Source organism: Poecilia reticulata, linkage group LG11 (assembly GCF_000633615.1).
Source record: "Poecilia reticulata strain Guanapo linkage group LG11, Guppy_female_1.0+MT, whole genome shotgun sequence".
Lineage (NCBI taxonomy): Eukaryota > Metazoa > Chordata > Actinopteri > Cyprinodontiformes > Poeciliidae > Poecilia > Poecilia reticulata.
In genome coordinates, this window is record NC_024341.1 from 23,981,629 (window position 1) to 23,994,664 (window position 13,036).

The following is a 13,036-nucleotide window of genomic DNA, read 5'->3' on the forward strand; positions in this document are numbered from 1 at the left end:
TAAATATAGGTTTTTAGTATCCAATTTAGGTAATGGGGGCATTGGATATAAAACCAACCAGGAGAAAGCAGCAAAGTGCTTCACTGGTTCATTTTATGCATTCAATTTGCCTTAGCAGACATTAGTGGTAAATGTATGGCACTTTGCCTGAGTGGGAAATTAGTTGGAAACAGCTAAAACCTGATGCAGTGCATCCTTCTCTCTGAGTTTAATGAGTTCAGCACATGGTTCCAGGTCAATAAACTGTTATGCAGAAAAAAATAGGAATGTACATTCTTATAAAACAGATAAAATGACATTTTCTTATTTTCATTCTAAGATGATTTTTACATGGCAGTCCTAAATAACACAAAATCCACAAAAATCCACAGTTATAATGTGCTCCCTGGCATTGAAAATCTATGAAAGATCTTCCAAATCACCACAAAGTCTTCTTTCAAAGACGAGGTAAAACCAAACTCCATCAGTTGCTTTAATCGGTTGATCTTTTTTTTGTTTTGGTTTATCAAATTCAACACTGGGTTACACCTTTGACTCACCTTTCTACAGCTKTCCACTATATTWGAGAATTATATGTACATTTTTAAAGAATTTTAAACTTGATGCTTTTAATCTTACAGGGTAATTKGACCTTATTCTCAGATATATTTTCTTTAACTATTCTGTATCCAGTCAAATGTAAACTGAGTCATAAAATGTATTTTTATTTACATTTGCCTGCCTTTAACAACTCAGGTTTTTAGACGCTATTGTAGCTCAGTCCCCAGGGTGCCGAAAAAWAGAGAAAGAAATCATAGTTCAAACCAAACAGAATGTGAAACGTTTTAGCACAAATCTCCAAGCTTCCTTAAAAGCCAGACCTGAGTAACGTACAAGAGCTGCTAGAGCTTTTCATTTGTTCGCTATGCCACCTCTGACCTTACTCTTCAATCCAAACATGCGGTCTGCCAGCAGCACAGTGTAAGAAACTAAACAACCAGACAGAAAAAGAAAACTACCAACAAAAAAATATGACATTACCAACAAAAAWATATTTTTTCTTCATGCACAGACAGTAAATTRTGGATCTTTTGATTTATTTAACATGCAACTAGGATGTAAACATTGTAGTTACTTTACATTCACTACAAAAATAAAAATGTTCCTGTTTACATGTGGTCATTGTACAAATGTTACAAAATTTGTATAACAACATATACAGTTAGGTCAAAATTATTCAAAGTACCCCTTTCAAATTTACATTTTTGAATTACTTTCATTTACACAAAGTGTAAATTTCATTTACACAAAGTGTGTTTGTGTTGGGAACTAAGATAGGTGTCTTTCAAAAATAAAGCCAATAAAAAAAACCAAGAAAATAATCCTTACTGGCATTTTAGCAAAGAAAAAAAACAGTCTTTCTGCTATACTTCCATTACTATTCTAGAAATTTTGTTTGGTGATCACCTCCAAATATTTGAGGTTGGTAGGTCAGCTCACCATCTCTATAATACTTAGCCCCACAGATTCTCCATACGATACATAATGGACCTCCTATTACTTTTAGTCATAGATAACATGTTAGTGAAATTAAAAGAATATGTTAAGCCTTAATCTCCCAAAGGGATAAATAATTTTGGGCATAAACGTAATGTCTAGAAATCTTACTCWWAGAAAAAGTCAAAGTACTTATGTATTTTTTACAAGATGTTGCTCTTTTTTTATAGGTCATGAATTGCAAGATTTCCTTAGGATCCAATGCAGCAGAAAATATGATTTTTTTCCAATGGGCTAGATTTGAACATGACTAGTGACTCTATTTTCAAATGTACTCTGCTTAGCCCCCTAGGTAATGTTGCCAAAATTTTATGTCTTGTTTTCTATAAACATATTTCACAAAAGATAAACTAAATAAAGTTACTTTGTAACTTGTGCACCAATGSACATCTTTCGGAACTCAAAGTGACTTATAATAGTGGACATTTTGCTGTTTGTCTCAGTCTTTTTCTCTCATACCATCTATGCAATGTCTATGGTGGGTTATGTAGGCAATATATTATTCAGCAGCGCATCAAATTAAAATGGATGTTYTTGTAGCTGTGACAAAACAAAGGGATGTAAAATGAGTCACTATATGTCAAAAGAGCTGAAGCAGAAAATAATGTTTTTGTTTTATATATATATTTTTGTAATATTTAAATAGTAGCATCAGTAAAGTTAGAATCCTAAATGATACAGACCAGAGTCTAATTTTAGTGAAGCTACAATCAAACCTCACAGGCTAAGTCATCATGGTCAGTCTAGACTTCAAGGTTAGCTTTCAATGACTAAAAACAATTCAGAAAGACGTTTAAAGGAGAACAGCCTTTACAGTTACTTGAGAACCTGCTGAYTTGTAAAATCTTTTTTCCAATAACACACTTTAAACTGATAAAATATCACACACACGATGCAGAATGTGTAATTACATTTTCTTTCCATGCTCTTTTACACTGACCTTGGATATCACTGCATTGCTGCTTGTTAACTGCAATAAAACTCAACATCAGGGATTTACTATTTACTCTTTGATTTAATTAGTTCARTTAAACAGAATTACAGGCTCCAGTTTCACACACAAGCCAGACACACTCTGGTACACTCAACACTTCTTAGTAAAAATTAGTGAGTCAACCACCAGTGTTTTGGTAAAGTGATGATGTAAAACATTGTAATGTTCTCTTTCCCAGTCTTGTAGCTTATAATAAGGCTTTTATTTCCTATGCAATGACCAAGACAGACATTAGAACAATTTTCTTTCTAAGTCTTTCATTTGAGCTCGTCTGAATTTTTATAAAAGAGACAAGTTGTCCTAGAATATAAAGCTTTATAGATTTTCATTTTAACATTTTATGGCTTGACATACATATTATGTTGTCAAGGTAGCTCCAAGTCTTTCTAAAGGTCTCTCTCAGCAGTAAGCGCCACTTTATGTGCTGTTACAATGAGTGTATTAGTTTGAAATAGATTTGACTTGAAGCTGTGTTGTATTAAAATGTAACTGGGTGGAATGAAATGAATGTTGAATGTTTTTAATGTTTTTTTTTTTTTTTTTTAACAGAATTTCTGCTGCAAATATAAACATGCTCAATACAAAGTAACACTATTGTGGGTTGTGCGTCATCCACGACATAATGTGACATCCTAAGTACTTAAGCAGAGGGCATCTAGATCTCTTTTCCTGTTCCTTGAAAATGTTTTAACTTTCATCCAAGCAGCCGTTTGGCTGAGAGGAAAAACACCAAAGTAGAATAAGAGTTAACTTGCTGAGTCACAGAGTCTTTAGGGACTGAAAGACTGAATATTCAGCTATGATGAAAGCACATTTTTCCAACATGATACAAGTGTATTTGTTTGAGAATGAGCTGATAAGGGCACAGCGCCTTTGTTTCTTGAAATTGGGTTATTAAACAATCGTACTGTGAATTATGTTTTCAAAAAGTCACTCCCAGTTAAGGATAATTAATTAATCAAGATTTAAGTGCTTACTTACTCATTGGATTTCTGTTGAAATAGTAAGAATGGACTTAGATTTGCTGTAGGCTAGAAGTTTGTGGAGTTTTATGGAATTCCTTAGAATTCCTCATCATTATTTGGCATTATAAGAGAAGAAGGATAAGCATTCTGTAGAATCTGTAGATTGTATGTTTTTTTATTATAAAATTTTGCTTTTTTTACTTTTTGCAAATTTTACTGATTTTCCCACGCAAAGACATTTGGCCAGCAGAGTCTAGACAGAAAAGGAAAACAATAAATCCACTGCAAGCAGGAGTCTCATGGATGATTGCATACCCACTGACTATGAAAAATGAGTGGCAGGAATATTTTTGTTCTTTGGTGCACCACCGATAATTTATCTCCCCTTTGAACTAGAGTTAACTTTTGTAACATGCATGGAATGGGGATGTGGTAAAATGAAAATACAAGATAAAGTTACATTGACATTGCTGTGAAAAGTTTTCTTTTTAGATTAACAAATCTCTCCAAAATAAAATAAAACAACAAACCCATATGGGTCAATTTAGGAGTTTACATTATTTTCGCTCTGGCAGTAAGGACTAAATAAGTAATCACTCTAAATTGTAATTTCTGATTCAGGGAGTGTTGTCATCAATAAGGTGACTGAAGTGTAAATTAGAGAAAGGAAAGAAAAAGGTAGATAAGGCTGAACTAAAACTCTTTGCCTCAGGCAAAGAGTTCCTTCATTGATTAGCGGCATGTGGTGATTATGAACAAGTGAGTCGTGACCAATTTTTCTTCATTTTGCTTTAAGGTAACCAGAAACAACCAAATATTTTCCCATTCTCTCTTCAGAGACTGACAGTGCCCCGTTTTTGCAGTTCATCCCATTTTCACATCATTCATTTACAGTGATCTGCAAAAGTATTCAGAATTTGTTCACTTTGTTCACACTTTGTGACATAACCTCAAAATTCAATGTATTTTAAGATAGACCAACTGTTAGGTGGGAAAAACAACAATGTTTGTCTTATATTTTTCAGAACGTGATATGAATCTGAAAATTGTGCGTTGCATTTTATTCAGTTCCCTATACTCAGGTGTCTATAAGTAAATCTCCTTACAACAAACTACATTTGAAGTTGCTTAATTGTTAAATGGAGTTTACCTGTACTAAAGATAATCTCAGCATCACTGAATAAACAGCATGATGAAGTCCAAAGAATGACATATCAGAGGGAAAATTACAGGAAAATCAAAATAATTCTCATTTGCAGTTTACTACAAGGCATGTAAGGGATAAAGTGAAAATATTGGTCCTCTAGGCAGGAGAAACTACAGCTGAACCTTTTGCTTTGTGGTGGAAAACTAACTGCACTTTACCATGAACACACTACATGCTGGAGGCACCATTATGCTATGGGAATGCTTTTCTCCTCCAGAGTTGATGGGATTATGGATTTATCTACTTACAGGGCAATTTTGGAAGAAAACCTGTTATAGACTGAAAAACTGCAGAATCTAAATGCAAGGAACAATTTTAAGTTTTATTTGAAACCAAAGGAACTAGAACTTGAGATTAGAAATTGTCTAGATCGGGTTGCATCATGTCATTCATATTTCAGCTGCTGTGCATTAAAAAGAAAGTAAGAAAGACGGCGTTAAAATACTAGAAACAATTGTTATTTCTGTTTGTGCTCTGTGAAGTTTTTTTAAACTATAGTTATATTCAGACCAGATTTTTTTTCTCTTTTAAAATTACTGTGGTAATGGCTACACTGACAGTCAACCTAAAACTAAGGTTAGGTGCACAGAATAGCTGATCACTAAGCAAACTAAGTGTTACTGATCAATGATTTAGTCCAACTTAATATCTATTTTTACTCAGATATTGTACAACAGAATATATGAGAAAATCAGCAAGATTTTTTTTTCTGAGTAATGGATAACAATTTTGAAATTAGAAGGTGGATAACTAAAATAATCTCACGATGAAATGCTGGTTAAAAATGTGAAAAATCCTTTTTTAAAATCCCACAAAATGTAAATGTTACAAATAGTTTTGAAATAATAATTAAAACAAGGAAAAGGTTAATAGGAGGTTTTGAATTTACTAAAAATGCCACAATGAAGGATCTATTTTTGTTTTTCATGTTTCAGGTTGGCTGGTGGGAGAACGGACACCTGCGCCTGCGTTACCATCCTTGGTCTCGTTACGGCTCCTTCCTGAAGCCTCTGGACGATGCTCAGCACCTCAGAGTGGTCACCCTGGAGGAGAGGCCCTTTGTCATCGTGGAGCCTGCTGACCCTGGAACCAGCTCCTGCATCCGGGACTCTGTTCCCTGTCGCATGCCTATTAATTCCAGGTAGTAAAACAAAATGCATAAAATGATTTCAAATTAGATTTTTTAAGGGTGCTTGAAAATAATATGTTGTTGTGGCTATAAACAGAGGTAATAAGAAAGTATGGTAAAGTTTCTGGCATTATGAGTTGACTATTGTCAGGGTTACGTCAATTGCCAACCCTGACGTAATGTTTTCTCTATCAACCAGCTTCATAAAAAGAAAAAGGTTCAACATCTCATTAAACATCTTCCTCCAATTCTCAAGCTGACGTTCCTGAAGCAGTTATTAAACTTTATGGCCACCGTCTACATCATCCTAAGATGAACTGTGCAAACAGAGAATGTTTAATGAAATAGTTTTCCACTCAAACCCATTGATACGGATATATAAACAGATTTTTAATTGTCCTGGGGGATTAGATAATTTTCTTCCCAGCATTTATGTAAACAATAAAAGGCATCAACAGATCAAAGCAAACATTTATGGGAACAATAGTCTGTTAAAACTATTCATTAAAACTGCAAAGGAAGCTTGAAACTATAACGTTAACCAAGGATAACAGCTGTTTTTAATCAATGTAAATAATAAACAAGGAGGCAGACTTATAGAAAATATTACAGCCAGTGAACAACACTGCATCCCGTAGAGGGTAAATATGAAGGTATGGGATGTTAAGTAGTTTAAATGCTGTAGTTATTAGAGAAATTTAAACATTTCATGAAGCTGAATATGAACTACAGCTGGCATAGCAAAGATGTTGTTTCATGTCCCACATACAATATGACCTAAATTGGTGCAGATTGATCACTTTTTATATGCTCATACAGTTAATTTTATATGAATGTTGTCAGATAAAGACAGATTCCACATTTGTGTGTGTATGTGTGTGTTCTGGCCTCCTGGTCTTTCATTAGTAAACTCTTTGTCCCACCTGCACTTATTTTAGTCGTTAGAGATAAAGAGTTAATTCTTCATCAATTAATGGCTTAAAGAGTGAAATGACCAGCTAACATAAAATCCATAGTAATCACCAACATCGGGTATCAAGAGATGAGTTTAGTCACAGACTGCATTACCAGGCATTCAAAACTGCCTTAATTGGGATCACAGGTATTACTATCCCATCTATCTGATCCCGGTTACTTGCAGTTAAAGTCTCAAATTTCCTAGCTGTTTTCACATAATTATATTTCTCTGCATTTGTAGTAATGAGAAATAATTTTACGAAGCCATGCAATTAATTGCTAAACACCCAAGCTGCATTGGTTGCAGTATATATGAAATTCTTTAATACGCAAATGGTTAAAATTGAATTAATGTTAATTGAGATGATGCAATTTCTGATTGAAACTCTGCAGCTCTGTCGTCTGCATTTTATTAGGTTTCTGCAAAGATCAGGCACATTTGAAAGAATGGGACAATGGGATTTGTCCCATTCTTCTTTCCCAATGTGATTGCAGCTTCTAATTGAAACAATTTCCCCCAGAGTTCAGACTGTGTTGCTTGGTAACACAGTCAAGAGGTTACAATAGCTAAGTGTCTGAGAGGCCATCTAACTCACTCTTGCTATGGAGAGCTGATGGAGGCCACTGCAGCCACTTGACTGATAGTCATCAAAACGTACTTGAATTCTTCTATGTGTAGCTTGCACATCATGCTGAGGTGTTTGCTGCGTAAAGTCTGAAAAGCAGACTCATTACAGAAATCTAGTGTGTTTTCAATAAAACCTAGAAGCAAAACACACTTTATTTTAAATATACAGAACATTTTAGAAAAAAAAAAATTAGCTGCTGAAGTTATCAAAACATCCCTTCTCCAAATGCATTGGCAAATTGGCTGTATTGATCCACTCAAAGTCACCTGCTAATAATTTATAAATCTGCCTTCTTTTTCTTCCATCTTCTTTAATATGTTTAAAAATGCCTTTATTCACTCAGGTTTTTTGGACATTCTCCTTAGGTTTGACCATCTTATTCCTGTTAAAGTATGATGTTTTTACACATATGTGTCCTTTCTCCCAAAATGTTTCTTAGTATGGTGTTGGACGGAGCTGCACCCATGAAGCACTGCTGCAAAGGGTTTTGCATTGATGTTCTAAAGCGCTTGGCTAAGATTGTAGGCTTCACCTATGATCTTTACCTGGTGACAAATGGCAGACATGGCAAAAACATTGATGGGGAGTGGAACGGCATGGTTGGAGAGGTGAGATCCATAATATTACCAAAATGTGATTTTGACTTTACAATACTTTCCATATTCAGGTGCTTAAGTTGAAAAATCTTGTTTTTAAAGGAGAGTTCTTCATGAATTTAGATGCTCTGGAATAGAATGCTGGAAATCTCTTTGTCTGTGAATCCTGCATGTTGATTTTAATCTGAAAAAATGTGACTTTTATTGAGACAGCAGGATTTTACACAGGTTGCATTCCTGCCTAAAAAAGAAAGCAAAATTTTAGAAAACTAAGAATCATTTCAACATTTTAAATGGCATATTAAAAACATAATGTAATATTTTGAACTATTAATTTATCTGGCTGGTATGATAACTATTTCTTGTTCCTTGTTTTACAGTCCATTAATTACCAAATAATTAGCTAGATAGTAATTGCCAAATGACCGTGTATTACTTGGGTCACTTAGTGACTGTTAAAATGTCATCTGATTTTGATTACCCACTAGAATTTGTTTAAATTACGTAGAAACACACCGTAGCTTTGAAACATGCATGGCTTCATGTTTCAAAGTTAAAACCTAATAAATGAGAACCAGTGACTTGGCTGTCTGATTCCTGTTCATTGAATGAAACTATTGTGTCAGTGTCTTTTAGATATAAATTGTGACTTAAGCTAAATGTCTGCTGTATGCTCAAAATCACATTATCAGACCTTTGATAGCAATACACACTTTCTTCAGAAAGATTGTAGGATTGAAGTCTCGCTGAACAATGACTGCTCCATTCACTGGAATCCCAAATCCCTTGGAGACACATTTGAAAGAGAAAAAAAAATAGTTTTTAAATATATTTTGGCAGAGATGAGCAAATCTTTAAGAGAAGAGGTTGCTTTTCACCTCTGGTTTTGTACAAATGTCTTACTCAAGAGCAAAACTGTTTGAAATTTGAAAATTGGTTGCTTTCATACTCATTTTTTTTACCTGTAGCCACGTTTCTTAAAGTAAACTCACTACCAAAGAAACTGACACTGAGCTGCCTCCATTTGTCATTTGTAACAGCCACTCAAAAACCTTTATGGCTGATTGAAGTGGTATTAGTCTTTCTTTAGAGCAAGCCAGATTTGTCTTAAAAGAATATTGTTTTGCATTTTGTGGTCTGCTATGAGTTAATAGCTACTGAGTTAATAGCTCAGTGAATTGAGCTTTTATAAGCATTTAGCCAAGCTTGTATTTTAAGCTGCCAAAAGCCATAAATGGCAATCTGATATCTACCGCGTGATGCTATATAAACACTAGGACTTTTCCAGTGTCACAATGGCCACCTAGATATTTTAAGGTGGACACATATTTATTTAATAATCTTGACCAAACAGTTTGATTATTTGGAATTTGTTAGCAAGCTACAACAAAGTTTGCACTCTTATGTCTTACATTTAAAATGTCCACCTGGATGTTTTTGCTTATTTTAATAGTACTCAGTTCTTAAAATGTCCTGTGAGTAAATATTTTTCCAATTTATCCATAACAACTGGAACTTATAGGTACTCTACTTTTGATACAGTAAGAGTATTGTCTAAGAAAATGTCTAGGAAATTATTTCCACAATTTACCAACTAATAAAAGAGTGCCCCTTAGATTAATTTCACTCCCTGTTATGGCAGTGGTGAAATTGCCGTAATAACCCGATATTTGCTGGAACGTGCAAACTCTCCCCTTTCAGATAGCGCAAAGTGTGGCAGAATTACAATACTGCAAATTTGGCTGGACCATCGGCTCTCCGTTTAGGAGTTAAAGGTTGATAGGCAACAGGTTCTATGAAACTGCAGTACTGCAGCATAATAAGCATAATAAAGAAGCATGTTGTAACGATATGGTGAAGGTGTAGTATCAGAATGATTGGGAAATTCTTAAAGAAACAGAGGCCGCTTTCAACGCATCACTTGTGGAGTCAAATTTCTCAAAGTTATTTTTGATATATACAGCATTTTCATAACCGTTAGAGCTAATAGTTACTACACTGTGCTATAAAATATTGCCATGTATCTGGCAAATACACATTACACACCTTGAAACTCTTGCCTTTGGTTTTGGTAAAAAAAATTTGTTGTTCAGCTGCAAAATATCCAAATATAGATGATCTTTTTATTTTGTGGTCTGTTTTCTTTTGTCAGTTTGTTGGTGTCTGAAGCTCAAACCAAAAAAGCATTCAAAACATTTAAAGACAAATTAGCAAAATAACAGTTTTATGTATAATTTCTAGGCACTTTTCCACTAGCAGCCTGTCAAAAAGACAGAACGTCCTCCAATCTCTTTTGATGAGTCCATGAAAAATCCTAATGATAAACCTATCTGACATGCAGAAAATACCATTTTAGCATCAACAAAGTGATTCCCCAAGAGCTATTAGTTGACAACTTGGCATATATTACATGATGTACTGAAGGATGATGCATCTCTCACATCACATTCCAGGTCTTGTTTGATTTGGGACCTGCTTCTTAAAGACATGATTTTCATATATTAGGTAGTATTTTTTTTAGACAATACTTTTACTGTAGACTTTATTTTCCAGTTCCCAGTCTTCCTTTTGATTATTTCAATCACACCTTATGTGAGTGCTTTCATAATCAAGTAAACAAAGTGGACAGGAAATTACTATCAAAGCAGACCTTGAGAAAGTCTGAAGAACTTTGAATGAAGCTTCACTTTAAAAGATAGTCAGAATCTTTTAAATCTTTTTTAAATGGAGGGAATGGAGGCTGGCACGTAGTTTTGAAGAAATGAGACTTTACTTTTCTTTTGGTCTAGACTTATTAGCTGAGGGTATTGTCCATATGTTTTCTTTCTCACTGTTTCAGAGAGGTGTCAGAGATGCAGGTGGCTTCTCTTCCTCTGTCAGGGTTTGCGTCTCTCTCCATGTCTCCAGCTGTCTCCAGTCTAGCAACTCTCATTAACTCTCTGTAACTCATTAAGTTGCTTAATTGCGGTATCACACAAACATGTGAGCAGGGGCAGCAAGTGTGTTAAAACAACTCATCCCATCCTTTTCTTCATCACTTCCTGCTGCATGAGCAACACCTTTTAAAAGAATACACTCAAAGCTGCCCTTTTGTATTTTATTTCTATTTTCATCCAGACCTCAGTGTCCTTTTACAGATAGTGAACGCTTCCTTTGCTATTCCTCACCGTGCCCCTGAGCCCTGCACTTACTCTTCCTGTGTAAGTGCTTTCCAATCAGGCAGTAATTTCCAACATTCTTAACATTTTCTCACCCTACATGCTGAGTCATCCTGAGAGAATCATTGTTGTGCCCAGTATGAAGTCTTTGCTGGAATGAAGCATTTCCTGAACAAAAGTGTCACAGGTGATGCTTTCAGCCATGGCTGTGTTCAGATATCTAAAATGACCTACCTGGAAAAACAGGATGACTAACAAAGTTTAATTGATTCTGACAAGAAATGATGAAACTATTGAAATGTTATCAAAAGTAGAGTACCTATATGTCCAGGGGTTCCTGTAGCAGTTCCGTCTTTGCTGTCTCCTGATGATTCAGCCAGAAACAATTGATTTTTTTTTTAATTAACTTCATAGGTTTAATCCCTTGCACTTTTTTTTCTAAAGTTGATTGAGTGCCTATTGTTTCTTCTGCATATTGTGTCTCAGCAGTCTCTCAGTCATTGAAATGACCGGCATGCAATTAAAACTGAAAGAAAGGATCAAAATGCCACTGGAGAAACGTAGATCAAAGTTGGATTTATGATAGTGGTCATTGGACCAAACAGACCTTGTTAAAAGATACTGCAGATCTGTTCCCAAATGTACAAATTTGTACTATCTGTACAAATTAATCCATAATAATAAATTCAGAATTCAATGGACATTCGGCTATTAGGGGTCAGTTTCTAAGTGTGAAAAATAATGTTTTGACATTTCAAAAAATATTTTTATGATATTAGAAAAAATGCTTGGGTTTCTTTAGCTATATAGGGTGTAGAGTACTGGATCTCCATTTCCACCTATTGCTGTGTAATTACTCAGCTGTATGTGACGGCAACATGAGGGATTCCCCTTAATCCGCTTCAGATTTAATTAGGATTTTATTTTTGATATTTTGAATTCAACATATCTGCAATTAACACCACCCTGGAATAAATAAACATATTGAAATACTGAATATAATATTAGGAATAAAGGAACATGGTCATCAGGCAAACAGCAGTTTCCAACCTCTGTGACTACATGCATATATCTACAAGTGCACATTAAAAATGTCCCAATATACAAAAATATGATGGTGCATGAACACCTCACTGTATATTTTGATATTTGTTCACTGGAAAGATGTGAGCTGGTGATAGATACTTTATGTATCTTGGTTCAGGAAACACCTGATTTTAAAATTATCCTCAGCAGCACCAACAGTTATAACCTACACTTATTATTCTATTAGATGCAACAAAGAAGAAATTAACACGAGTCTCATTGTGAAGAAAGGTTCTCAACAAAATTACATTCTGTTCTTACAATCTTTGGTAGTTTTTGTAGTTTATTATTCAAATTCTGCAGTAGGAAGGATCCATGCAGACTTCCTAGGAGTTCTTCAATCAAGTTCTTATGAAGTAGGAAATGTCCGTGCCCAAAAGAATGTTGGGATTTTTTTCTTTTTTAAGGGAATAGTAAAGAGCTCAGTCATGCAGTGGGAGCTTGGAGTAAATGCTCCTCCACATCAAAAGGAGAGTGAGTTGAGGTAGTTCTGGCATTTGATCATGATGTCAGATTCCTCCTGTGTGCCTCACCTTTGAGGTTTTCAAGATGCGTCCTACTGAGAGAAGACCTCAGGGCTGACCCAGCATACACAGTGAGGACTAAATATCCCTTCTGGTCTGTGAATGTATTTCAGTCCCTTAAAAAATGAAGTTGGAGTGTTTCAGTAGGGAGAGGGATGTCTGGGTTTGAGAAATGGAAGAATATATGTATGAATGGATGTCCATAAGGAACATGCAGTATAGGTAGAAATATATATATATAAAAAAAAAAAAAAA

The 13,036-nt window shown here is 34.8% G+C and overlaps 1 protein-coding gene across 1 annotated transcript in view; it reads left to right on the plus strand.

Moving 5' to 3' along the window:
- The window catches only part of grin2da (glutamate receptor, ionotropic, N-methyl D-aspartate 2D, a), a 185,484-nt gene that overhangs the window by 131,725 nt on the left and 40,723 nt on the right, over positions 1-13,036 (plus strand). The window contains exons 8-9 of the mRNA XM_008422705.2: positions 5,638-5,843; positions 7,857-8,025. Of these exons, the coding sequence (XP_008420927.1) occupies positions 5,638-5,843; positions 7,857-8,025 (375 nt within the window). The remainder of the gene's footprint in view (positions 1-5,637; positions 5,844-7,856; positions 8,026-13,036) is intronic.